The sequence below is a fragment of the Miniopterus schreibersii genome (genome assembly GCF_964146895.1).
Source record: "Miniopterus schreibersii genome assembly, chromosome: 7".
Classification (NCBI taxonomy): Eukaryota; Metazoa; Chordata; class Mammalia; order Chiroptera; family Miniopteridae; genus Miniopterus; species Miniopterus schreibersii.
Genome location: NC_138108.1, coordinates 11,744,141 through 11,770,776, shown reverse-complemented (window position 1 = coordinate 11,770,776; position 26,636 = coordinate 11,744,141). Strand labels below are relative to the sequence as shown.

Genomic DNA, 26,636 nt, shown 5'->3' with positions numbered 1-26,636 from the left:
GTGGGGTAGGTCATGTTTGGCCTATGGGAATATAGGAAGATCAGAGGACAGGTGCCCATGAAGGCCATATGTCTGGGGGAGTAGGGCCAGAGAGGAGATGGAGTGGGTAGAGGGCCTTCCAGGGCCTGCCTTTTTGATGCCCTGGGGAATGTCACTGACCCTGCTGGGTACCCTGTGGCCTCTTCTGATCACTTACATGCTATCTGGTAACATTTGCTCCATGGGAGCCTCCTTGATGGGGTGGCTCTGCCTGGGGCCTTCTCCTGGGGTAGAACTGGGCCACTGGGGGACAGGCAGAGGGAGATGGGGATAAGGGTGCCAGCAGAAGTACAAGCTAGACTCCTAGCTCTACCACTCGATGCCTCTGATCTTGGCTTCGGTTTCCTCACTTGCCAAATGTCCCATGGTAAACACGGAGATGCACAGCCCAGGTTGCCCTTCATGGAAGCACTTACTGCCCAGCTACAGGGAGTAGAGACAGCAAATCGTCTCCAGCTGTCAGCTCCTTCTGTGACAGTTTCAGAGAAACACTCTGCCCTTCTTGGGGCTGCCCACATATCTGGTGACCAAGTGAGGTAGGAGTGTAAAGGCCCAGTCGTTTGAATCCAACGAGGGACACTGTGGCAGGTAAAACTCCCTCCAGTGCTATTGAGAGAAGTACGGCAGGGAGGAAGACGGCCGATATTTCAGGCAGGTAATCATTTTCACTTAGTGGCTCCACAGACATTTCTCGAACACGTTATGTGCATGGCCTTGTGCTAGGAGTTGGCAAGTTTTGGAGAAAAGCGTCCGGGGAAGGTCTCTGACCTTGATTGCCCTTACAGGAGATTCCTCAGCCCCAGGAGCTTCGGACCTTTTCCTCATTGGTTCCTTCCTTATTTGATTTCTTTCCACTGAATAGTTGAAGCCTTAATAATAAAAACAAGCTTCAACCAAAGAGTAAATAAATAGGCAAAAGGCTTCTTCAGTATTGAGGATTAGCTACTTCTAAGGTTATTAACCCTCTTCTGATCCTTATTGCTACATGCACTGTTTCTATTTCAGAGTTTTTACTATAAAACCATGTTGGGTCCTCTTCTTGTCACTTGGAATTATTTTGTAGAGCTCGTTCCTCGCTTCAAATCATACCTGCTGTTGGCTAGGCATTACATAAGCTTCTAGCTCGTCACTAAGATAGAAAACATATTTATAATTACATTTGCATGCATTGAGTGGGTTCTTTTGTTTCTCTTAAGTAACTTACACTGGGTATCACCCCAGAAGTAAAATCATGCAAAGTATATGATCAGTTTTGCCAACATGCCCTCCAGGAAGCGTGGTTGAATTTATAGCGCCACCAGCGAGGACGCAAAAGTTTCTCCCCACCTCTCCCAGTTTTGTTTTACACCTTCTAAAATTTTGTTGTTAATTTAACAGGCTGATGTTCATGGTTCTCATTTTAAATTCTATTTCTGTTTTGGTCACCTCTCTTAAGGAACAGTGCCCCATCTTGGCAGGAGATGGCGCTGTGATTCTGTGCTTAGGCTACCTGAGAAGAAGCCATGCTGCTAGGGTGGGTTGTGTGTATGTACCCCGAGAGGGGATGTTAAGAAATCTCCTGGTTTCCCCTGAAGCCCCAGTTTCCAACCTGAGTTCAGAAGACTTGGTTTTGGTGAGGAGGTGACACCACACCTGCTGAGGTGGCCTCGCCCTTCCCAGGCAGCATATCTTTCACTCTCTCAAAGTTCCATGGAACCCAAGTTTATGAAGTGTCCGTTGCAGGCCTGACATAGTTCACACCTTCCAAAACACTCATAAGCAAGTGGAGAAAAATATACAAACAAAATCAACTTTAAAGGCTGTACTTCCTATAAAACGGGTTCAAAGTGTCACGAGTTATTGGGAATTGGAGTGATTGCTTCCTACTCTAGGTATGTGGGGTCTTGGAGGATGTGAGGGCTGAGCTGGGCCTGCTGGGGAGTGGAGTCTGGCCAAGAGAGTGGGGGGGGAGTGGGAGCAGGGTTTGGAGGCCTGACCAAGAGCCACTGTGAGCCTGGAGCTCAGGGGGAGACAAAAAGGAAGGAGAGGCTGGGATGACAAAGAGACAAACTGGTGGGGCCTGAGTGCCAAGCTAAGAAGCACAAACTGGATTTTGTGAGTGAAGGTATGCTGATGGGAGTTCTACAGCAAGAAAATGGTGGGGTCATATTTGTGCTTTGGCAAAATTAGCCTGAGGTTTAACTGATTCAGTGGTTTTCCCCGTGAGTTCTGTAGATACCATTTCCTACCCATCTCAGAAGTGGTCCACATGATTTTCCACCGCTCTCTTCTCCAGGTGCTGTCTTTCCTTGGCCCCTGTGGCCACAGTGCTCTTTCCCCCCTCCTGCCCCTGGAGCCCCTCCTTAGCCCCCGCTGCAGCCTCTTCTTCTCCACGCAGCCGTTAAACACCGCACTTCATCAAGGCTCCTCTCACTCTTCGCTCTCCCCTGGGTCATCTCAGCTCCGCTTTCTCAGCTTAATTACACCTTACATCAAGATGACTCGCCCAGGCCTCCTCTCCGCGCTCCAGACCATATATCCAACTGCCTACTCGACAGCTCTTGTTAATGTTTCGGAAGCATCTTTAATTCATGTCCCAACCCCCCCACCCGACCTCCCCTGTGCTCCGTAGCTGAGCAGACACACCGCCATTCACCCTGCTAGGCCAGGTAACAACAGCAAAGGCATGCTTGCCACCTCTCTCTTCCTCACCCCCATTCCCAACCTCTCCCCAAGTCCACTCAACCCTGTTTCCCCAGTACCAGTCAGAACTGTCTGCTTCTTTCCATCTCTTCCACCCCTGACCCAGGCCAAAGCCACCAGGGCTTTTTAGTGGGGCCACTGAGGAACGTCCTAATTGTTCCTCCTGCTTCCACTCCGGCTCCTCTCCAAGCCACTCTTCACACTGTGGCCAGAGCCACCTTTTCAAAATCAAGAACTGGCCGTGTCACTCACTGTCTCAATGAAATCTCCACAGTGGCTCCCTTTGCTTTTTTTACCCTTTGATTAAGCTAATACAGAAAAGAGCACAAATCAAAGGTAAAATTGAAGAGATTTGAAACCAACTGCCATGAAAGGAGACAGAACCTTGCCAGCCATACCCCTCAAAATAGAATTGCCTCCTTCCCTCACCCCCAGAGCAAGTACTATCCTGACCTTTATGACAGCTTATTTTTGTATCCAAGCAAGTGTCTCTAAATATTATAGTTCACCTTTGTTTGGGTTTTTACACATTTACATATCTGCTAGCTCTCTTTCAAACTAGAGGTCCCCCTCCACCTCTTTGCCTTCCCTCTTGCAATGTATTTGTCTTGTAGAATTCACATTGCTTTCAAAAATAAGAAAAAAATTTCCTTCCATGCCTGTAAGGCTTTATTTGGTCTGATCATCCAAATGAGACCTTCAGCCTCATCTCCCACCAGGCTGCTTTTCAGCCTCTTTTCCACCCCATGCCCACCTTGATTCGGTGCCCATGGCAACACTTTCTCCATATCTCCTCAGGGCTTTTACAAAGGCCATTCCCTCTGCCTGAAATGTTCTTCCCTCCCTTGTGTCTCCCAGTTAACCCTAGCTTATTTTTGTATCTCAGTTGGAGCATTCCCTTCTCAGAAAAGCCTTCTCCACCTTCCTTGACTTGGCCAGCCCCCTGCCAGAGGCTCTCACAGGCCCCTCCTTTCTCCTTCACCACAGAGGTCAAGGGCATGGGTTTCCACTTATTTGTGAGATGATATAGGTAATGGCCATCCTCTTCCTGAGGGTAGGGGTTAGGTCTGCTTTTGCTCATCATTGTTTCTCCACTATCTAGTTGGGTGCTTGGCACATAGTAGGTGGTCAATTAAAAATTTGCTGACTGCTGCCCAGGGAGAGAGAGCCAGCAGACACCAACACAATTAGGAGAGAGTCTGGGTCTGAAGACCTGGGTTGAGGAGCCCCGGTTTCCTCAGAGGTAAGAGCTGACACTGTGGGGATAGCTGGTGTTGCCTGGCAAAGAATGGAGCAGTGAGAAAAGGGTAGGGGCTCCCCCCAGAATACCCAGGGTCCTTCTGCCCACCCCACCCACCATCCATAGAGTAGGAGCTGGGCCTGGGCTGGGGTGGCTGGCGAAGCACCTGAGTCCTACAACTCCCGCTCTACTTGGGGCCACTGGGCCAAGCTAAGTGGAAACAAATATTCCCTGGTTTTCCCGGCCCAGTCCTGGTGGGCCAGCAGCCCCTCCCTGTCAGCCCCTGCTCCCCCCACCCCGTTTTTTCTCCCTTTGACTAATGGGGTGATAGGAAGGTTGGGGACATGGCTAGGGTTGAGCAATGTGGAAGATGGGAGGCACCTGGGCTCTGTGGGGAACCGGGGCCTGGGGTGGGGGTTCCCTTGGACAAAGGCCCAGAGGGAGTCTCAGAGGAAACTTGGCCTGCAATTCAGGGACTAGCCTGGCTAAAGCTTGGATGTTTGAGTTCCCACCCTCTCAGTGGGGAAGGTGCATTCTCTCGACTTCAGGTGGGCTGCGAAAAGCTGGAGTGGAAGGATCTGGGGTACAGAGGGGAGAGGAAAGTAACTCTTTTATCTATCTTTTTCCTTCCTTCTATCTCTCTAGAGAGTTGGCCTTGCCTCTGTTCTCCTGGGACCCAGAGACGCAGGGCCCTTAGGAATTCTTAAGTCCTGTCACCATCCTAAAGGAATGAGAATTAGGTCCCATGGCTGGGAAAGGAGGAAGGGAGGGTAGTGGGGAGGGAAGAGAGAGAGGTTATTGGGAGGGGAAGGGTCACAGGCCCAAATTCCTGGGCTCCTGCAGCTTCAGTCATTCTGAGAAACAAAGAAACAGAGAAAGTGATTTAGAGACAGACACAAATAGAGGCCGAACTATGGAGATGGGAGAGATGTGAAGACACTGAAAGAGAAAGAGAGAATCCGACAGAGACAGAGGGCTCTGCTTGTGCCTGCAGCAATTCTGATGTTATCTCTCTCCAGGTGCCTCTCTCCCCCTCCGCAGTCCCCAACTCTGCCCCCCCTTCCTCTCCAACCCCATAGCCAGACACCCATGTCTCTCCTTTCCCTCTCTCTTTTGCACCAGGGCCTAGATGTGGAGTTATCAGGTTCGTGGGACTTAAGGCAGAGCAGTGTGTGTGTGTGGGGGGGCAGTGCCCAGAGGACAGAGAAAGGGGGATTAGAGTGGCACCACTCCATTCAAGCTGCTCATGTCTGGTTGCTGTGTTCCCATTCCAATCTCTTGTGACCGTTCCTCTACTTGCATGTCTGTGCAGAGGTTGTGTGTGTGTGTGTGATCTCCAGGTAGGCAGGCATGAGTCTCATCCTGAGCCAGCCCATTTGTGTGTCCACCCATATGTGTGGGTAATCCAGCATTGTCTGGGGGAGATGAGGCTGTCCTGTGGTTTCTGTAGTTATATGAAAGTCTGTGCCAAGCTGTGTGTGGGGGGGGGGGGGGTGCTTGTGAGTGCATGCATCTTGATCTGTCTTTGTGTGCCCTGTCTCTATCTCCTGGTCCCCCAGTCCTTCTCTGTGGAAAGTCTTCTAAGGTGATAGCGATGACTTGAAATCTCAATAACTTCTGAAATCACCTATCTGAAGGTTTGGAGGGCATAAGGGCAGAAGGCATTGCTCTGGCTCTGCCAACTCCTAGATGAGGGTGCAGAGAAGGCAAAAGGGAGTGAGCAGAGGCAAGTTTCCCTTGGAACCTAGGCTCTGGTAACTGGGGCTTCCGGAGGCCTGTCCATCACAGCCCACAGCCCACACCTCCACTTTCCCAGGGCTTCTGCAGGCGCCACTGAGCCAACTGATTCTGGAATGGGACTCTGGGGTGGGAGGAGAGGACAAGGAATTGGGGAGTCCAGGGATGGGCAAATAGTCTGCAAGATCTGACCAGAGAGAGTACTGCAGGAGAGGTGGGGCAATCTGTGTGTGTTTGTAGGAAAGGTGGGGGGCGGGGGCAGAAAGGCCTCCTGCGGGGGAGAAGGCTTCTTGGCAAACACCCCAGTTTCCTGAGCTGATCCCTGCTCCCTGCCACTGCTCCCAATTCTGTTGTTTCAATAACATCATTTTTATCCACCCCACAGAGAGACTGTGTCTTAGAAGGGGGAGGCGAGGGGCAGGGCTAGGGCATGAGGGGGTGGTAGTGGAGAGAGGATGGGGTCTGGAGGCAGCTGGGACCAGATTTGGGGCGCTCCCTCCTCAGGCAGAGGCAGGGCGGTCCCAGAGCCCTGGTCCCCTGATGACAAAGACAAATACATTAAAATTCTTGCCTCGGAGAAGAATGCAGGATAGGGAGAGCATTTCATAATCTGCAATAACAGTAGCAGGGTGGGGGCAGGGGGTTCAGAACCCAGGCAGTGGATGGGGGGGCTGGTCACTGGCCACCTGCAGCCTCCAGGGACCCCCACAGAGCCACCAACAGTCTGTTCAGCACCATCTGGCCTGAGTGTGTACCTAACCTGGGCACGTCTTTGAGTGTGCAGTGCCCAGAGTTGGCATTGCCTTGCAGAAACAGCAAATGCGCACAAAATTAATAGGTGCAGGGGCTGTGCATGGCATCTGGACGCTATGAAGGGCTAAAATGGGAAAGGCAGCACTTGGACCACGGCCTCCTCACTAACTCCCTCAGCCACCAGCTCCTCCCCCAGGGCCCCCTCCCCTTCTCCAGAGGGTCCCAACCCCTCACCAGAACTCTCTGTACCCAGAAATTAGACCAACACAGCCCAGACCAACCAGGGCCCTGGGACGGGGCTTCCAGCAAACCCACAAACTCCCTATGTGCCTAGGCTAACATTTCTCCATTTCTTTTCCCCACTTCTCACCCTTCCTTTCCTTTCCCAGATCTGCCTCCTACTGTGGGGTAGGCACCTACGGTCTTTTGTCACATCCTCTTGCTCCCCAGTCTCATCTTGACCCACTTGCCTCCAGTCTCTGGGGTACTCAGAATCTTGCCTTCTCTCTGCTCACCAGGGGTGTTTTTCTTGGAAGTGGCTTCCCTGTCCAAGCTCAGGGGCTCCCCCACTCAAAGCACCAGGAGTTTTGCTCTGGGAGCCTGAGGTGTCTGCACCTAGATCTGTTCTCCCCACCGCAGTACTTTCCTAAAAATTGATGGCCACTCCAGATAGATGATGGTGGTTCGAGACTGGCCCTTGCTGTGGAATGTCTCGCACCACCTGTCCTTCAGCACCCCGGGGGCATGTGGGGCCGGAGGGGAGGAGCACAGACTGCAGGCGTTGCCAGCCCAGGGCCGTGATGAATGGAGCTGTCCCTCCTTCCCACGGAGCCTTTGATCTCCCCACGTGGGGAGGGGGCCAGGGGCATCAAAGACATTTTTGTGGCATTAGAGAATCGAATAAATGCCATCTCACCTGCAGCTGGCTCTCCCGCCCCTCCTGGCCCCACCAAGTTGGGGAAGCAGCGTGAGGCAGGAACCCGCGGATACGTGAGGCCCGGCTGCGGCGAGTTCTGAGCCCGCCATCTCTCGCAAGCCTGCAACCTCTTCTCTATCGCTCGCTGGAGTGTGAGCGCTTGAGCGGAGGCCATCAGGAGGTTCCTCTTGCTGTCTAGTCTCCCCTCCCCACACCCCTCCCCTGAACACGGGTTGGAAGAGGCGGGGTGGGGGGGCTGGGGAGCAAGAGTGGAGGCCTAGGGCTCCCTCCTTTTCTCGAGGAGAGGCTGGGGAAGGGGAGCGAGGCACGGAGGCGGGGACGGGTAAGAGGTGACCCCCTCCAGAGTCCTCCCGTCCGGACCCTCGAGCTCGACAGACACCCCTCCCCGGAGCACCCAGAGCCCCAGGCGGACTTCATCTCCTGGCCCCCGCTCCAGCATCGCCCTCCGCACCGCCCTCCCCCCCACCCACCCAAACTCCCTCATTCCTGGGAAGTTTTCTCTCTTTACAGTCAACAAACCTGTCAAACGTCTCCTTTCCAGCCCGTCCCCCATTCCTCAGCTCCTCTTCTTCCCCCCCAGCCCTCACCCCGCTCCACCCTACTTCCCCGCCCCTCCTTGCCCCCGACTCCGCGCGACGGCTGGGGGCTCCCATTCCGCGAGAGGGGAGGCGAGGGGGTGAGGCGGGCGGGTCCCGCAGCCACGAGCGCGCTCGGGCCCCGCCCCGGACCCTCGCTCCCGCCCTTCGCGTCGCTCCGCGTCTGCCGCCCCGGGGCTCTAGGCTCCCTCCCGAGAGTCCCGCCGCCTGACTGTCGCAACTGCCACCCCGACAGCCTCCCTGGCCCCCGCCCCTGCCCGGGCCCCGCTCCCCTCCCACCCCCGCCCCCGGCTCTGATTTCTTCTCTCGAGCGAGCTCCGCAGGAGACACAGGCGCTGGCTGCCCCGTCCGCTCTCCGCCTCCGCCGCGCCCTCCTCGCCCGGGATGGGCCCCCCCGCCGCCGCCGGAGCCATCGCCGCCCGGCCGCCGCCGCCGGAGCCGCACTCGCGCTGAAGCCCGGGCCTCCGCGCGCACCGGCCGGCCCCGCAGCCTCGCCCCCTGCCCGCACCGGCGGGCGGTCGAGCGGTCACGATGCTGCCGCCCGTGCCCTCCCGCCTCGGGCTGCTGCTGCTGCTGCTCCTGTGTCCCGCGCACGTCGGCGGACTGTGGTGGTGAGTGCTGCATCGGGCGGTCCCGGTGCGGCTCCCGGCGCTCGAGGGTGGGGACCTCGTGACGGATTGCTCCGAACCGCGGTCCCGCAGCCTCCCGGCTCTACCTGCGCCCCGGGGCAGTGCGGGGGAGGTGCGTACCGCTCTCCTGCCGGCCTCCACGGGCTCTTCCGAACCACCCCTTAGGCGGCTCCAACCTACTCCAACCCCGCACCTTCTATTGTATTCCCTCCTCCCGCGTCCTGCACCCCACCTCCCGCCCGGGGTGAGCGCTCAATCCAGGTCACCAAGGAACGGGGGGGTGGGGGGCCGGATAGCAGAGAGCTACCGGGGAAACGGGGATCTGTAGTTAGAGGTCCGAAGAAGCGTGCGAGGAGGGCTCTGGATTTAGGGGAGGCAGCCTGGATTCGGGGAAAGAGAGGAACTAGGTCGGAAGTCACAGGCAGGTAGAGTCAGACGGCTGCCTCTTCCCCGCCCCGCTTTGCCCGCAAATCTACCCACTTCTCTCTGGGCTCCTTCAGCGTGGGCCGTAGCGGCAGGAAAGGGACGGAAAGGGGAAACTGAGTCAAGACCTTGGCTTTCTCTCTTTCCTCCTCCCCCCCCCCCCCGAGTTAAGAAGAGGAGGAAAGGCAGGAAAGGGACCCAGGCGCGGGGAACTTGCTGATGGGGGGTCAAAGATAAAGTAAAAGTGCAGCTCAGGAGGTGCGGGGAACCGGGAAGGGTCCGGTGGGCGGGAGGGAGGCTTGGCCTACGAAGGGGTGAGCACGTCTTTCTAAAAGTGGCCCTAGCCAGAGCAGACACCTCGGCAGCGAAGGCTGCAGGAACTTCGGGTTTGGGGTGCCGGAGCAGGGGCTAGGAAGGCGGGTGCCGAGTCGGGACCGTTCGGGTATCTGGATCCCGCCGACTTTTTTTCCTGCCGAGTCTCCAGAGCAGCAAAAACCATCCCGGAATAGCCTTGGCGTTCGGAGAGGCGGGACTTGGACAGTATCGCTGATGCGTCAGCCAATCCTAAGAAGGCAGAGTCTTGTCTATTTGCATATCGCCGCGTTATTGGCTGGATTCTCTCCATTCCGCTCCTCCCCCATCCCGGGATTTGGACGGGGGGGGGGCGAGCAGGCGGATCCGTCTCCTCTGGGAGATGGAGAGAAGGGTGCCCACACGGGGAGCTGCTGGCCGAGGTCTCTCCTCCGTGGTGCGGGAGAGCGTCCCTCGGGGGTGTCAGTGAGCGGGCAAGTCGAGGACGATCCAGGTCCCGGCTAGGCAACGCGCGTCCTTTGATCCTGTTCTAGCAGAATGCAGTAGCAGCTTTGAAAAAGACCTGAGATCTAATCTCCTCCATTCGTTAAGTCTGTGACCTTGGGCAAGTCACTTTTTTTCTGACGTCCCCCAACGTCTCAACCATAACACGGGGAAGCAATCCCCCTATCTGGCAGGCTTGGTAGTAGCATTAGGTGGGATGATCTGCAAAATGATCTGGCATTGGGAGGCACCCCTTAAATGTAAGTTTCCTCCTCCATACCCCAGGTTCTCCTGGCAGAGACCTCATGGGTGCAAAGGGGGATTCGTTTAAGCTTAAAGTCCAGGGTCCCACGCAAAGCTTTGTAAAGGGATCTTTTGCTCTCCAAGCACTTTTCTTAACTTTTCCCTTTCTCAGGGTATGGCGACAGGGGTTTCTCCCTGACACTTGTTGCCTTCCCTCCCCTCCCTCTCCATTTGTCCACATTGTTCTTGTCCTTCCAGTTAAAACGACACTTCCTCCATGAAGCTGTCCCTCTGTCTTCCCTCCCTTGCCTCCTCTGTGCTCCCAATACATCCCAAGCATTGGGCAACCACTGCATTTCGACAACCGTCGCCTCTTGTGTCTCTCTTCCCTGGTCCTAGAAGGCAGAGCCTTGCCTTTGGGGCCCTGGAGGCTAAAAGCGCTGGGGACAATTTTATGGAGTGTTGCTGATTGGTTGATTCACCTTTCTGGGATTTGTATCTGTGGGGGTTCCTTTGTTCAGGAGGGGCTGCTGGGTGAGGGCCAAACCAGAAGGAGGGAGACCGGGTCCCTTGGAGACTGACCCTGAAGCTGGGAAGCGAGGAGTGGGGGAGGAGGTGAGGAGGGCAGGTGTGGGAGAACACAGAAGCCTTCATGGCCACAGCTGCAGGGCGAGCAGGGTGAAGAGTGAGGGGCTGGGGTGATAAGGTGTCCAGAGACTGCCTCACTCAGATGCTTCTCAGATAGAACCTGCCTCTCCGCCTGCCTTGGCCCCTTCACCCTGCTCTGTCTGTTTCTGATACTTCATTCCTTTGGTCTGAACCCAGATTCCCTTTCTCAGGATCTTTGACTCTGCTCGCTTACACTCCTGTTCCCACCACACCCATCATTGCCCTCCAAGATCAGGATTAGGCTGGTGGGCCAGACCCAGAATGCCAGGTGGCCTGAGGCCCCTCTTTATTCCACTCCCTACCCCCTGCCCCCCACCCCCAGCTTCACTTTGGCTAGGAGCTTTTTCAGGCCAGGAACTTCCAGGCTGTTCTCTGATGTCTAGGACCTACTTGCTGGCCCTCTTCTCTCTACTTCTCAGAGAATACTGGCCAGGTCAGGGCGCTAGTGGTGGGCCAGAAAGCAGCTAGACCTGCAACAGGCCACTGCAGCCCACTCTGACATTCTGGCAGCAGCCAGACTGGGAACAGAGAGGACCCCAGGATCTCTGAATGACAGGACTGTCCTGATTAGGAAAGGACGGTCCTGGAGGGGAGTGGCCCTGGCCCTGGAATAGGCTCAGGGACCTGGCTCCAGGTTCCAGAGGTTTCTCTCTCACTCCTTTCCCTCTCCCCCTTCTTCCCCTGATGCAATTTATGCTTTCTAAACTCTGCCCCAGCCTCTCTGCCTGTCTCTCACATCTGTAACCCTATCTTTGTGATCTCAGAATCGCAGATTCCAGGACACTGACCAGGCTGTCCTGAGGCCATCTTGACCAGCACATGCTCTGGCCCTGACAGATCCCATCTTGAGAATGAGGCAGAGAGAGAGAGGCTATAGCTTCTTAGTCACCAGCTCCCTTCCACCTGTTCCCTGACCTGCCCTCCCCCCAAGTTCTTCTTAATGCCTGACCCATCTTTACACCTTCAATTGGTGTATGTTGAAAAGAGCTCACTTTCAAAGAGCAGCCAAATCACTTTCCCTTTTTCTCTCTTCCTCTTTCCTCTTTTTTTTTTATGTTTTCCATGAAAGAAACTAACCCTCCCGTTGTTCCACTGGGAAAAACACCACCCAATCTCACGCTGTTCCCCCACCTCACCTTGCCTTTCACCCCCCTCCCTTATAGAAACCGGAGCCACAGGCCTAAGATAGCCTCATATCTGGTCCCATACGAAGGCAAGGAAAAGATGAGGCTTCTTCCCGAAACCCAGGCTTTCCAGCTGTGACCCCCACCCCAGACTGGGCCTGGCCTCCCTTTGCCATCCCATCTTTATCTGGGGCCCCTCACCCTTTGTGGGCAGTCCTGTTGCTGGTCCCAGCCAAGCTCAGGGTGCGGTGGGGATGGGGGTGGGGTGGTCACCCAGCCCCACCCTCCAGGCCTCCCGCCTTGGCAGCTTCCCCCAGGAAGACAATGGGGCTGTGAGCAGAAAAGGGCAGGGGCCAAAGGAGGCTGGCTCAATCTGGGCCAGAGCATGCCCTGAGCCCACCAGAGTCCTGGCACTGTGACACTTCCTGGGGGGTGCAGCCCCCTCCAGGCCCATTCTCATCAGGAGCCAGGAGTTGGTGGGGGGAGGTCAGTGAGAGGCTTGATCACCAGGGCTCAGCGAGGGGGATTCGAATGTGTACTTTGATGAAGAAATGCAGCTGTGGAGGGGACGAGGCCAGGGCGGGGCAGGCAGCCAGGCCGTGGTGAGACTGGCAGCAGGGCACCCAGCCAGCCAGAGCAGGAGGCATTCAGGGAACACAGAATCCTGTTCCTGGGGCTGGGGGAAGAGTCTTCTAGCTTGCACCCTCTTTCCTGCCTGCAGTGGGATGGGAGGAGACCTTAGGTGCTTCCCCTGCACTGCCTGAGAGGGAGCTGAGGGAGGGAAAGTTTGCTGGGAGGGTTCTTCCATTTTCCACCTGGCCTCTTTGACTGGTTCCTCCAGCTCTGAGCTCTCCATTTAATTCAGAAATTAGACCAAGAAAGAACTTAGAGGTCATCTGGTCCCATCTTCTCACAGTAAGAAGTCCAGCAAACCCCAGGGATAAGAGGTGGCCCAAGGCCACACAGAATGCATGAGTCCACCTCCTGTTGAGAATCTAACCCCAGGTACCACGGGGGGTGGGAGTCAGGAAAGGGGTACTGGGCCTTCCACAGGCTCCTTCTTCTCCCCCACCCCCACCTCCACATGGGTGCTCCCCACCTCAGTATGGGAGAGCAGAAGGCACAGATTGTCCTCAGGGGATCCAGTAGGAGGTTCAATGTGTCTACTCTTTGGCCTCCCACAGCCCTGATCAATAGGAAGCCCTCTTGTGTGGTGAAGTCCATCAGGGAAAGGAAAGCCCCTGCCCCTCCCAAAAGGAATGGGACGGAGAGCAGTGGGAGGAGGTGGGAGGGGCAGTGTCCAGGACAGGGCAGAGGGAACCAAATTGGGGTAGGGCAGGGTAGTAGAATAGGGTGGCTGGTGGGTGGTGGGGAGGCAGGGGTTAATGGAGCTGGGGCATCACTGGCTTTGATGTGGTGGTTGGGGTGGGAGTAGGGACTGGGGGAGGGGGAGCAGTAATTAGGGAGTTAGACAGAGCAGGACAGGACAGGCGGGCGGGCACAGGCCCGGGCCCAGCCGCCTCCGCAGCAGTCAGGCAACATTTTTCTGCCCCTTCTCCACCACCCACCTCCCCCACCCCCGAGCAGCCCCCACCCACAGCCCCAGGGTTCAGGGCTCCCTCTGCTGGCTCCTGCAGGTGAGGGTCAGATGAGGGACCCTGAGGGGGCGGGGTATGTGGGAAAAGTAGAGAAGCTGGCTGTGAGACCTTTCAGAAGAGGCTGGGCATCAGAATGGTCTGCGATCCCCTTGGCCTCAATAATCCACCCAGAAGTGCTCACTGGGGAAGGAGGGTGGGAGTCCTGGAGAGTCCTCTGGCCCATGGGCAGGGCTGGTAGAAGAGGAGACACGTGGACCCAGCCTGAGATGTGCAAGTTGGAGAAAAGAGAGTTCTCAGGAGTCCACAAATATCGCCTGCACTCCTACTGTTTGCCCTACTCTGTGTGGGCCAAGAGATGAAAAAGGGTGTGAATGGCAAAACAAAAGTCATTTGTGGAAGCCCACTCTCTGGACGGGCTCTTTTCATATGCCACCTTGGAAGTAGGCAGGTGTTATTATTTGCTTCCATTTCACAGTTGCAGAAACAGGCTCAGAAGGTTAAGTCTCATCAGTTATTCAGCAAACACTAAATGCCAGCTTCACATGCTAAGGATTTGCTCTGCGTTGTAGAACAAGCCAGCAGCAGAGCCCAGATCCAAATCCATGTCTGCTGGGTCCCTAGAGTCCTGAGTGTGCTCTGCTACTGACATGATGCTTCCTCATGAGATCTTTGCCTTCAATGATTTTTCCAGTCTAATTGGAGAGATAGACAAGAAAACATGACAAAACAATTATGCCACTGGCAGGATAACAAGCACCGCCCCCCCCATGAGTGACAGGTAGAATGGTGTAGAGGGAGAAGGTCAGTGGGGCCTGGGGCCCAGAGGCAGCACCGTAAGGCAAGGGGGAATCTAAGGCAAGCTTGGAGAGGTGCTGGGTAAGATTTTGATGACTTAGAGTGTAGAGAGTATCTGGCTCTGAGTCCAGCAATTTAGCGGGATAACCTGGGATGACTGCAGAGTTAGCCAACCCTGCCAGGAGTAAGGGCTGTGTGGAAGATGGCAGGTGAGGCCACCTAATGTCTTCTGATACCTCTGGTGACCATTTTCATCTGGCCTTTTGGTGTTTAAAATAGCTAAGTTTCTTGTGATGGGACCCCTCCACTGAGTGGCCAGCATTGGTCACCTCCCTTCTCAGATTGTTCATCTGTATAAGGGGGGTCAGGTTGGTGGAGCTGGACTGCATGATTCCTGGTGTTCTCTTAGGCCCTGTGACTCTGGAAAAGGAAAGGTAGGTTGGGCCAGAACCTGGGCCCTCCAGGGCAGGATCTACAGATGTTGCCCTGCGAGGAAGATCTTGATGCAGGCCAAGCCAGTTAGAATGGCTAACCCTAACCCTAGGCTTGTCCCTTCTTGTCTGCATACTGATTTCTTTTAAAACTAGCTTCATTGTTTTTATGCCCAGGAATGTCTTCTTGATTAGGATCTCAGACCCTACATATTCTATATTACATATTTCTTACCACCATTGTGCTCCAGTGCCCAAAGCATGCAGATGTTCCCAAAAGGGTACAGCTTCTGTGGGCTGATCCCAGGACAGTGCTGACTCAGAGGCACCAACAGCAGAGTTCATTCCCTAAGGAAGCAGAAGGGAAGGAAGGAGGGTGAAGGAAGAGGAGAGATGGGGGAGTTATTTTTTGATGTGGAGTCAAGTGTTAAGGTTAGACGGGGTATGCAAGCCTTTCATGCTAACTCCTCATGTTTCTGAAACCCAGAGAGGGAACCGATTTGCCCAGAGTGGCTCAGCTCACCCAGAGCTGACAAAGACCAGGGTACTGAAGTGAGGCTCAGTGTTTTGCCCAATGCCCCCCTGCCACTCATTTTCTGGAGTCCCCTTTCCTGAGACTGGAGGATGAGAGTGAGGACAGGAGGGCAGGGAGCAAACTGGTCCCTTGGGATTCTGGCTGCTACTACTGCCCATCCCTTCCCCTGACCAGCTTGTAAACAAGTCTAGTTCCCAGGCAGCCAGGAATCCTTCTGAGTCCTCTATCTCTAGCCCCTGGGAAACAGATAAAGTCAAGAGATTTTTGCTTTGCTCCCCTGCATACCCCCTCCCTGTCCTGGGGCAGAAGGAGGGAGAGGATAGGGATGGGGCAGAGTAACCTTGGGAAGATAAGGCCAGTCGACCTTGGGAAAGTAGGGAGTTAGCAGAAGGCAGGGTTGGGGAGGGGACTGGGGAACTTAATAACATGGGGGGGGGGTTGGTTGTGCAGAACCCCAGACTCCTAGGTGGAGTCCTGGACATGTGGGTAGCAGGAGAGGACCTGGACAGCCTAGGGAGGCCTGCTTCCCTGCCTCTGAATCCAGTGGGAGAAATAAAATGTTTATGGAAAGTAAACAGGAGTCGTGAAATGACATGTGGACAGGGGCTGGGCTCAAGTGAGGATCTTCTCTTTAGATGACTCATTTGTTCATTCAAAAACATGTATTATAACGGTATTCATTGTAGTATCATAGTAATTGTTCATAATATGCAAAATTTTCATAAAAATTGAAGGGAAATATGAATTAAGCACCTAAAAACCTGCCTAGGAGACAAAAGAAAATGAAGGTCCTCGCTCTCAGCTTGCCTATAGTCTTATCTACTGACCCCATGTAACCAGGCCAGAAGCTGCCTCATATTATTTTTGTAATGAGGTGAAATATATGGGTAGAGGTGGGGATAGATGATGATAGATAGATAGATAGATAGATAGATAGATAGATAGATAGATAGATACCAACTCTTGAAGGTCACAGGGCCACTGGGAGGCAGCTTGGCTGACCTATGCTTGGCCTACTCCCCACTGCTCCATCCTCACTTCTCCGGGCTGGGGAAGGGTTGGGGCTGGGCCCTCCCAGGCTACAGTTGGAATGCAGTGATGGCAGGTCCTAAGCATGGAGGAGGGAAGGTCTGGACCAGCGATTTTAACCTTTTTCATCTCATGGCACATAAACTAACTACTAAAATTCTGCAGCACACCAAAAATTTGCCAATCCAAAGAAAGGAAAAAAAAAAAAGTCTAATTCTGATTCAATCACACCGGATGGCTATTGTTGGGTTGGCTGGTGTCATTTTTTGTTTGACAATCTAAGGAAAAACAGGTCAGTGCCCCTGGCTCAATAGTCAGGTATTGCATACTTTAAAGATTCTTGCAGCACACGGCTGAAAATCGCTGGTCTGCTTGGACAGGGGTGATAACTATGACCTGTAGGATGGTGGAGGTGGTGGTGGTGGTGGTGGTGGTGGTGGTGTGTGTGTGTGTGTGTGTGTGTGTGAGTGTGTGGTAGGAGACCTTAAAGGGCTGAGCTTATACATCTTCCTGCAGCACCTCTTCAAGCATCTCACTCCTCAGCCTTAAGTTCTACCTTAAGACCTACATTCCCCTTGCTGCTATTTAAGCCCATTACATTTCATTGTTGTTGGGCCAGAACATGCCTGCGAAGCCTGTACTTGTGGAGCAAACGGGGACAGTGGGGGTGGATGTGCACTAAAGCTAAACTGGAAAGAGGCCACCTTAACCTTTGGCACCGATCTACCACCATTTTCCTCCACATTTTCTATCTCCTGGTGCCACTTCTCTCTCCCCGCCCAGAGGCTTTTTCTGCCCTCTGCTGAAGGGTTTCTGAGTGGTCTCAAATTACCCTCAGCTCCAAGTGCTCAACTCACTCATTCCCACAAGGCAGGGATGCCAGTTAAGCATTCAAATAAGAGCAATCTGATGAAAGCCCTTCCACCCAGGTGTGAACACCCAGCCAAATTAACCTTCACGGGCCTGGTATGGGAACCAAATGGTAGCTCTCTTGTCAGAATGAAGGCTGGGAATGGAGGGATTTCTGAAATTGTATGGAACTTCCCATGAGGTCTTTAGCCACCCTCTCAGTGTTCCCCTTCTCCAATCAGTTATGCCACCCCAATGAACAGGGCTTGGCTTGCTGCCATCCTGCTCTGGAAAGGCCACAGTTCCTAGAGCAGGAAAAGGGTCACTGTTATCTGCTTTGCAGTGCTTCAGAGCCTCAGTCTCCAGCTCCTTCTCCTGCTCTCCAGTTCAGTGAAACAGAATCTCAGGGTAGGAGGGCCCACCTTAGAGATCAAAGCCCATCTTCCCATTTTACAGAAGGAGAAACTTGGGCTAGAGAGGGAGTGTGACTTTCCTCAGAGGCTCCGTTCCCCAGACATTCTAACATCTAATGGCTTTCTATATCCCTTGGAATTGCCCAGGCTTTTCTAGCATCAGGGCTATTCAGCTGACACAAAGCCAGCTTGTGGTCCACTAAGACCAGATATTTTTCTAAAGATCTTTAGTATCTATACATAATTTCTTTTCTTTGACGACCTTCTTGATGTTCCTTCTGTTAATTTCTTCCCTGTCTCCCTTTGGGCTAGGCCTGTTGAATTTCAGTCTTGGCCTACCTGGTGCCAGCTGCCTTCACCTTGAGCCAAAATCATATAAGGATTTATTAATAAAGATGTGCATGGAGGGATAATTCTTACTCTATAGTGATTTCAGTCTAGGCTCTAGTTAAAAGGGAAAGCAGACATGGATGAAATGGTAAGAGAACCAGAGAGAAGGATCTCAGTCTTAGTTGGTGATGGTGGGAGGCACATCTGAGCTTCTGGCTGTGGGCTGAGCGGGGTGGGGGCCGGGTTTCCCTCTCTGCCATCCCCAACCCTTCGAGTTACACCCCTGACCTGCTGTGTTTTGCTTCCCAGGGCAGTGGGCAGCCCCTTGGTCATGGACCCTACGAGCATCTGCAGGAAGGCACGGAGGCTGGCAGGGCGGCAGGCTGAGCTGTGCCAGGAGGAGCCGGAAGTGGTGGCTGAGTTAGCACGGGGTGCCCGGCTTGGGGTCCGAGAGTGCCAGTTCCAGTTCCGCTTCCGCCGCTGGAACTGCTCCAGCCACAGCAAGGCCTTTGGGCGCATCCTGCAGCAGGGTCAGTGCGGGGAGGGGACCTGGGGCTCAGGGGAGAGGGTGGAGGTTTGGGGAGGCTGCCTGGGCCCCACCTCTCCCACGGATCTTTGGGCACTCTGCCCTGACCCTGTCTTCCAGCCCCACCCAGCCCCAGGCCTCACTGCCCCGCCCACCGCAGTCCCCCGGGACTCAGCCTCGGTGCTGCGCTGACTGCCCCTCCCTGTCCCCACAGACATCCGGGAGACGGCCTTCGTCTTTGCCATCACGGCTGCGGGCGCCAGCCACGCAGTCACGCAGGCCTGCTCCATGGGCGAGCTGCTGCAGTGTGGCTGCCAGGCGCCCCGCAGGCGGGCCCCCCCGCGACCCCCCGCCCTGCCAGGCACCCTGGGGCCCCCTGGCTTTGTGGGCTCCCCGGAGGGCAGCGCAGTCTGGGAGTGGGGGGGCTGCGGGGACGATGTGGACTTCGGGGATGAGAAGTCCCGGCTGTTCATGGACGCGCGGCACAAGCGGGGGAGCGGAGACATCCGAGCGCTGGTGCAACTTCACAACAACGAGGCCGGCCGGCTGGTGAGTGCGCAGGGAGTGGAAGCGTGTGTGCACCAGCGTGGAGATGCGCGTTTGTCAGTGGGTGCGGGAGAGGTGAGTGCGAGTGTGGGCGGGTGGATGTAGGAGCACATTGTGGAAGTGTGTGAGGAAGTGAGGGTGGAGGAAGCTGTTAATGTGCGGGAGCCAGTATGGCCTGGGGGCCAGCGGGGAAGGTTGGCTGGGGGCCTGGATGGGCATGTGGAGGTGAGGTTGCAGGCCTGGAAGATGGACTCACTTGGGAAGCCTGGGGGCCTGGGGCAGGGTAAGGAGAGGTCGCCCAGGGGAGAGGACTCATTCACGGCTTTTAGGGACCCCAGGCAGAGAGAGCATACTTCTGAAACAGGACAGGTGGGTAAAGACTGGGGTGGGTAGAGCTGTGGCTTCAAGGGCAGGGACAAGAGGATGGAGACAAAGGTCAGGGATGAAAGGAAGGACAGAAGCTGGGACAAAGATATGGGGTCCCGAGGTGGGGGGGCCAGGAGATGTGAGGGAGGCCTGGAAAGGGGCTGGACCAAGGGGCAATGGGCTAGATCCTGATGGAGGCGGGAGAGGGCTCAGGTAGAAACCAGGAAAGCTGTGACTGAGTCTGGGCTCTTGTCAACCGGCTGCCCAGCAACCCTAGAGCAGGCCCTGCCCAGGCCCTGGCAGCTTCTCCCCTTCCCTCTGCAATGAGGAGGCCCCAGGAGCTCCTGTTTAGGGACAAGAGAGCTGTCTGGATCAGATGTTTCCAGGGGGAAGGAGAGAACCTGAGAGGGGGGGCTGGACACAAATGTCTGTGGATCAGATTGGCTGCTGGACACTGAGCTTCCAGAGATGATCATCCTAGGTCATTTGACCCCATACATCTCTAGTGGGGTTTTGACTCTTAGACACAAATAGCAAATAAAGGGCAGACTCCTGGGTTCCAGCTCTCAGGAGTGCATCCACAGTGGGCCCTAAGCCTCAGACCTAGGGTGCTCTAGGGGCGTCCCCACACACATTCTGTGTCCTCTGCAGTTTGGGCCTGAGGCATTGGGCAGGGGGTAAGAGGGAGCCCAGAGAGGAATGTCCCGACAGGTCCACATACCTGTCAGAGAGGGCTGGGGAAGGGTGGTGGAGACAGACGCCCGAGGAGCGGGCTGTGCACCTCTACTCAGCCCTACCTGGGGCCTTGAGGGTTGGCAGGAGGGAGAAGGTGCGACAGCCACCAACGACGCCTCCCCTGCTCCAGGGAGAATCTCAGCCCTGCTGTCCATTCTACTTTCTCCCATCCCCTGGCTTTGGACCCCGGAGCCTCTGCGCCACATTCTGTCCCCCACTCCCCACTTCTAATTCTCTGTCCTTGTCACTCTTACCCTCCTGGGCTGTCGCTTCCTTGATTTCCTCCTCCCCACTTTGCCCTCTCCTTTGGTGGTGGTGGGGGGTCTGTCTTTCCTCTCCGCCGTCCACTACCCCCGCCCTCATTTTCCGTCTGTCGGTCCTCTGGGCCTTTCCGCGCTCCGCGCTCCTGGTCGGTCTCCATCGGCCTGCTCCTCTGCTCCCTGCAGGCCGTGCGGAGCCACACGCGCACCGAGTGCAAGTGCCACGGACTGTCGGGCTCCTGCGCTCTGCGCACCTGCTGGCAGAAGCTGCCCCCGTTCCGCGAGGTGGGCGCGGAGCTGCTCGAGCGCTTCCACGGCGCCTCGCGTGTCATGGGCACCAACGATGGCAAGGCTCTGCTGCCCGCCGTCCGCAGTCTCAAGCCGCCCAGCCGCGCTGACCTACTCTACGTCGCCGACTCGCCCGACTTCTGCGCCCCCAACCGGCGCACAGGCTCTCCCGGCACGCGCGGCCGCGCCTGCAACAGCAGTGCCCTGGACCTCAGCGGCTGCGACCTGCTGTGCTGTGGCCGCGGGCACCGCCAGGAGAGCGTGCAGCTCGAAGAGAACTGCCTGTGCCGTTTCCACTGGTGCTGCGTAGTGCAGTGCCACCAGTGCCTCGTGCGCAAGGAGCTCAGCCTCTGCCTCTGACCCGCCGCGCGGCTCTCCGAACTGCGCGCAGAACCACCTCTCGGCACCTGCGACCTCTGGGCTCCAGCAGGGGGCGCTGCCCTGGCCCAGCTTACCCTTGCAAAAGTCCATCTCCCAGGCCTCTGGAAACAGGCAGTGAGGCTGGAGATAGACGCACGCCCAGGAAGGCGCAGGGCATCGGAGTGGGCCCCCCCCCGAGGTGCTTTAGGGGGTTCTGGGGGAGACTAGACACTCCAGGGAGTCCTCTAGTTCTCTCTCCTTGGCCCCTAGATGGAAACCAAAGAGCCCTTCTCTAGATCTCTGGATGCGGGGCTCCTCAGAACTGCTGGCCGTGTGTTGGGTGGGTACGTTTAGTATCAATAAAGATATTTAAACCAATAGGACTGGGCCCACAGTTTGGGAGGGGGGCTGGTCTCCTGCGAGTTGTCATGGGGCCAGACTCTGGAAGGAATGTCTAAAGGGAGATGGTTTTGATAGAACTAGCAATTCAGAGCTCCTCAGTCTGGGTCCCTATCTTCCCTCCTATGGGGCTGAGCTCTCCTCGCAACCATGGTGAAGAGTGCCAAGTCTCCTTGGCATTCTTCTTGCTCACTCTTGTCACACACCTAGGGCCTGGATCTCCAAGCTGGGAAGAGTAGCAATCCCTCTTTAAAGAAGCAGGCTCCTGAGAGGGTCTGGGGGAAGCCGACCGGAAGCCTCTGTTGGTGTACTCAGCTCATTCAGCTCTCATCAAAATTCTAGGGCTGTGGGACACCTTCATCTGCCCTTCTGTTTCTGTGATCCCTGGGGGATTTGTGGGTAGACTTATAGGGCCACCCAAGCCCATAGGATTAAAGCACTTTATGAACTGTAGAATGTGATGAAATATGTTATTAGTAACATCACACTTAACATTGAAACTAACTTCACCCCCATTAACACTGAAAAGACTGCTCAGAACAGCATTGCTAATTACACTTGGAGGGAGGCAAACAAAAGTTGTTCCAAGGTTTCTCCTGGCACACAACTACATTTCCTTCCTTCTGGTTCTTTCTCAGGAAGCTGATGGTGAGTGTGGAGGGAAGAGAGGAAGGGTTTGGGGATCTGGGTTCTCCAGAGCTGAATCTCATGCTCCCCTCTTCCTCCAGGAAGAGCAGGGGAGGGAATAGCCAAAAGGCTGGGATTCACAGCCCCCAATTTTCTCATAGTCCCCATCGAGGTATGTGGGGCAAAGCAAGACCTTTGGGTCTGAAGCTGGTGCTGCTGCTGCTTAGAAGTTTATAGTATAGATCATGTGAGTTTCAGTTTCTTTACCTATATAATGGGAATATCATCCTGTTTCAGTTTCCATTGCTGCATAACAAACAACCCCACCATAACTACTTCTCATGATCCTTTAGGTGAGGAATTTGTCAAAATTTAGGTTGGTGGTTCTGCTCCTTACAGCAGAACTATTGGCTGTGGTCATTCACTTGACTGTACTCCACTGGTGGCTGGGCCAGGCTGGACACTCCAAGAGCCTTCTCTCATGTACGTCTAGTGCCTCAGAGCTTCTCCAGTGGCCTCCTTCTTTCCAAGTGCCTAGCTTGAGCTTCCTCACAGCATGGTGGCCTCAGTGTAGTGGGGCTTCTTACACAAGGCTGGCTTTTGAAATAGATTGTGCCAAACTGGGAGGCAGAAGCTGCCAGTCTCTTCAGTTCCAGCCTTGGAAGATGCACAGCATCACTGTCACTCTCTCTTGGTCGACACAAGTCACAGAACCAGCCAAAATTCAAGGGAAGGAGAAATAGATTCCACCTCTCAATGGGAGAGTGGCAAAGGATTTGCAGCCATCGTAATCTACCCCACATTCACATAGAATTGTGGGGAAGATATATTTAAACTATGAAAAGTACTCAGCACAGCATCTGATACAATAATTTATATCAAATTTATGCTTAATAAGTGTTAGTTACTGTGAGAATGGGGATAGAAAGCTGATGTTTTTTGGGGGTGTTTTTTTGTGTGTGCAGGTATCAGGCAGGCCCTGATTGCAAATAAAGATACACAGCTCAAATTAGCTTGGTCCAAAGAAAATTAATTAATGGGTCTTATACCTGGGAAGCCCAGGGGTAAAACTGAATTCAGGCACAAACTGAACCCAGGGCCCCAAAGGATGCCATAAGTCTCTTTCCATCCCCACCCCACAGCTATTGTTTCTGCTTATCTCTGCCTCTCTTTTCCTGTTATCTTAATTCTCTCCTGCTGCAGAGATACTTTCTCTAATGGCAGCTCTATGCCTACATTCTTAGAGCTAGTCATCGAAAAAAGAATGGCCTTCCCAGCAGAAGTCCCAAGGAAGAGCCTGATTGGGTCAGCTTGGGTCGCTTGCCTATTTATGAACCAATAACAATGTCCAGGGAGATGTCCTGCTATGACTGGGATTGGCAACCCCACCAGTACCACAGGGAGGACAGCAGAGTTCTTCAAATGAAACAGAAGGGGAACTCATCCTGAATGTGACAGACCCTAACCATGGCTCCCAGTGCATCTGTCCTACCCCCACAATGCCCCTCCATCCAACATCTATGCCCTAGCCGGGTTCAACTCTCAAGGATCAGATCGGGGCCCCACATGCAGCATGTATGGAGAGGAGATATAGGCTGCTGTGGGAAGGAAGGGGCATCTGGGTGTTCCTTCCTACGTCTCCTGGCTCCCTCAGGTCAAATGTCTGGGTTTCAGGGAAGTGTCATGGAAAATTTGGACTCAGAACTTCTCAACCCAAGCGGGTTTGGATAACTTACCAAGGGGCGAGAGTAAAACTGGAATTGTGGGACACACGGAGGCAAAATGAAGCTCCCTACAGATAGGGTTTATGTTCACATATCTTCCTTCCCCAGAGCTCTGCCATGGGTACAATTCTTAAAAAATAACCTCCTGGCCCTAGCCAGTTTGGCTCAGTGGTTAGAGTGTCTACCTGCAGACTGAAGGGTCATGGGTTGGATTCCGGTCAAGGGCACGTACTCAGTTGCAGGCTCCATCCGTGATCGTGGTCGGGAGGCAACTAATTGATGTGAGACACATCCACACATAGATGTTTCCGCCTCTGTGTCTCTCGCGCTCCCTTCTGCTCTCTAAAAAATCAATGAAAAAATTACCCTCCGGTGACAATTAACAAAAAAATCACCTGTACTTTTCTCAGAGACCACCAGAGGGTGCACAGAGCCCAGTTTCCCTATTAAAAGGGATCAACAGACAACCTGCAGGACATTTGGGGAACTCAAGAGTGGTGGGCAGGAGAGGGTAGGATAAAAGGAACCAAGGTGACCCACAGACAGCTTGGGTCAAGCTGCTAGGGTTCCAGACTGTCTGGGATGCCTGCCTCTTGTCTTTACTTCCAGGTCCGGGGGTAGGGGTGGTGGTGAGGGTGGAGAGTGTATGGGGTGAGTGATATTGAACATTCTTCTCCATGACGCCAGAGAGGGAAACTGAGGCAGTGGCATGAACTGATACCAACCCAGGCAGGTTAAAAGAAACTCAGAGGAAGTAGCATGATACAGTGAAAAAAAAAAGGCCTAGTTTGCTAGCTCGACCTTGATCAAGTCAGTTGATCTCTCTGAGCCTCAGTTTTCCCATCATGAAATGGGGGTGCCTGGTAGCTTGTTAATACATTGCAGGAGTACACTGCACTCTTTAAAGTGCTAGTCACTTGTTAGTGGTCCATCTTCTGTGACCAAGTCCAGCAGGAGCCTGGGAACTGCCATCTGTGAAGGGTGAGAGCAATGGCCAGAGAGGCAGCATTTTGTGTCCTGGTCCTCTGTAAGCTCAGAGATGGCTCTGTGCTCTCGCACTGCTGCCTGGGAAGGGGGCTGGAAGCAGGGCTCAGAAATGCCCCATCACACCACCCCCTCTTGCTGACCCAGTTGCTCAGCCCCAGGCACAGTCTGAGTCATCAAGGTTTCCTGCTGGTTGAGTGATGGAGGACATGTGGACTCAAGGAGATGCGGGATGATCACAAAGGTGCCCCAGATGTGTGTGTGACCATATCAGGAACAGTGTGAATACAAGATGGGTGGAGAGGCCGGCTGGAAGGTCCAGGATCAGCCAGAGGCTGAGAGCTCCAGCAACATTTTCCCTTCCCTTCAATGACCAAACAAATTAGTTGTTTGGGAGACTGAAGCAGCAAGTTATGCTCCCTTACCTTGCTGTGACCCAGACAATAGGACAGAGTGCTCCCTATCAGCCTGGGACTCCTTCCCTCTCTTCTTCCCCAAGACAAACTTCTCTAGCAGAGCATCAGGACTGAGGGTCCCACCTGTTCTCACCCTGGTGCCTCCCCAGCTCTCCCTTCCCTGCAACCTCCTCCAGAGCCACCACAGCTGGAACCATTCTCAGAGCTGCCTTTCAGCCCTGGTGCTCCCCCACCCCCAGTGGCCCCTGTAATTGTGGTCTCAGGCTGCGGCTGTGGGGGCTGGACCTGGGCTGAGGGCCAGAGCCCAGGGCAGGACCAGGGGGGGCCTAGGGGCTGCCCATGGTGTGTGGGTCATATGGGGCTGGGGCAGACACTCTTTCTGGGCTTCATCTGCACATGGGCCAAGGCCCTGTGCCCACATATGCCCTTTCCTCCCTGAACTGTGGAGAGGTGCTCCAGGCTTGGGTGCTTCTAAACCCTCATGACATCAGGCCAGAACCACACCCCAGTGCAAACAAGATTTGGGTGTCATTATTTGCCCCCTGGGATTTTCAAAGAAAGGGTCTTTTCCCTCTCCTGTACATGTCTGTGGTTCATGAATAGTAGAGGGTGGAGAGCAAAGAGACCCTCCCTCATTAGAGGGAGGCTGAAAGAAAAAAATCAGCCATTCAAGCAGATCAGCAGTGTTTCTCAAATGTGGTCCTCACAAAAATCACTTTAGGATACTGGTTAGAAATGTAGACACCCAGGCCTTGTCCCTGGAAAGGATGATTGGGCTGCTTGGGGCTGGAAGCAGTATTTCCCACAATGGCCCACCCCAGGGGATACATATGATGCTTGGATAGTGGGAAATGCTAGTGCGAGCACTAGACAGGGAGTAGGGAGGATTAGGAACCCATTCAGGGGGTCACATTCCTAATTGAGTGTGTTCCTAATCCTTTTTGGGCCTCAGTTTCCCCAACAGCCAATGGGAGCCTGCCTCCCCAGCCTGGCTTGCCCCAGCTGGTGCCCTCCCCCTCCCTGGGTTCATGCCTCCTTCCTGTGTTGAGTCTGGTCCTGCCCTATCCCTCCCCATACCTTCCCAAACTCTAGTCCCAAACTCTGTGCCTGCAGGTTGGTGGGAGAGAGAAGGGAAGGCAGAGGGCAGCTGGGGTCAAACAAGGCTCTGGCTGATGCAGACTGCTTCCTGCCCCCGGCTGTTTTGCTGCTGTCCAGCCAGTCTTCTCCCCCCACCCCCCACAGCCCTCCCCCCCACCCCCAGCAGCCTCAAGCCCTTAATTCCTGACAGCTGCCGTGGCTGCCGGCAGAGATGGGGGAATGAAGGGGGAGTATGCAGTCAGCCTGCTGCTGCTCAGGCTGTCTCCACCACCTGACAGTCTGGGAACAGAGAAGGCCTCACCCCTCTCCTCCAATTCCCCAGGGATGGCCAATTCCAGGAAAGGGCCCCTTTTGTCTCTGAGCCCAGTGGTTTGGGTAGTTTGTCCTTAAGCCAGTAGGGGCTCTCTTCTGAGAGAGAGGGTAGTGAGGTTGGGAGGGAGGTGTGTAGAGTGGGAGGCTT

The 26,636-nt window shown here is 54.7% G+C and overlaps 1 protein-coding gene across 1 annotated transcript; it reads left to right on the top strand.

Moving 5' to 3' along the window:
* The first annotated feature begins 8,299 nt into the window (after nucleotides 1–8,299).
* WNT6 (Wnt family member 6) lies at nucleotides 8,300–22,960 on the top strand. Its single transcript, XM_081142192.1, has 4 exons — nucleotides 8,300–8,595; nucleotides 18,157–18,377; nucleotides 18,588–18,922; nucleotides 20,467–22,960. The coding sequence occupies exons 1-4, from the start codon at nucleotides 8,516–8,518 to the stop codon at nucleotides 20,926–20,928; spliced, it is 1,098 nt and encodes a 365-aa protein (XP_080998318.1). The 5' UTR covers nucleotides 8,300–8,515; the 3' UTR covers nucleotides 20,929–22,960.
* The last annotated feature ends 3,676 nt before the right edge of the window (nucleotides 22,961–26,636 follow it).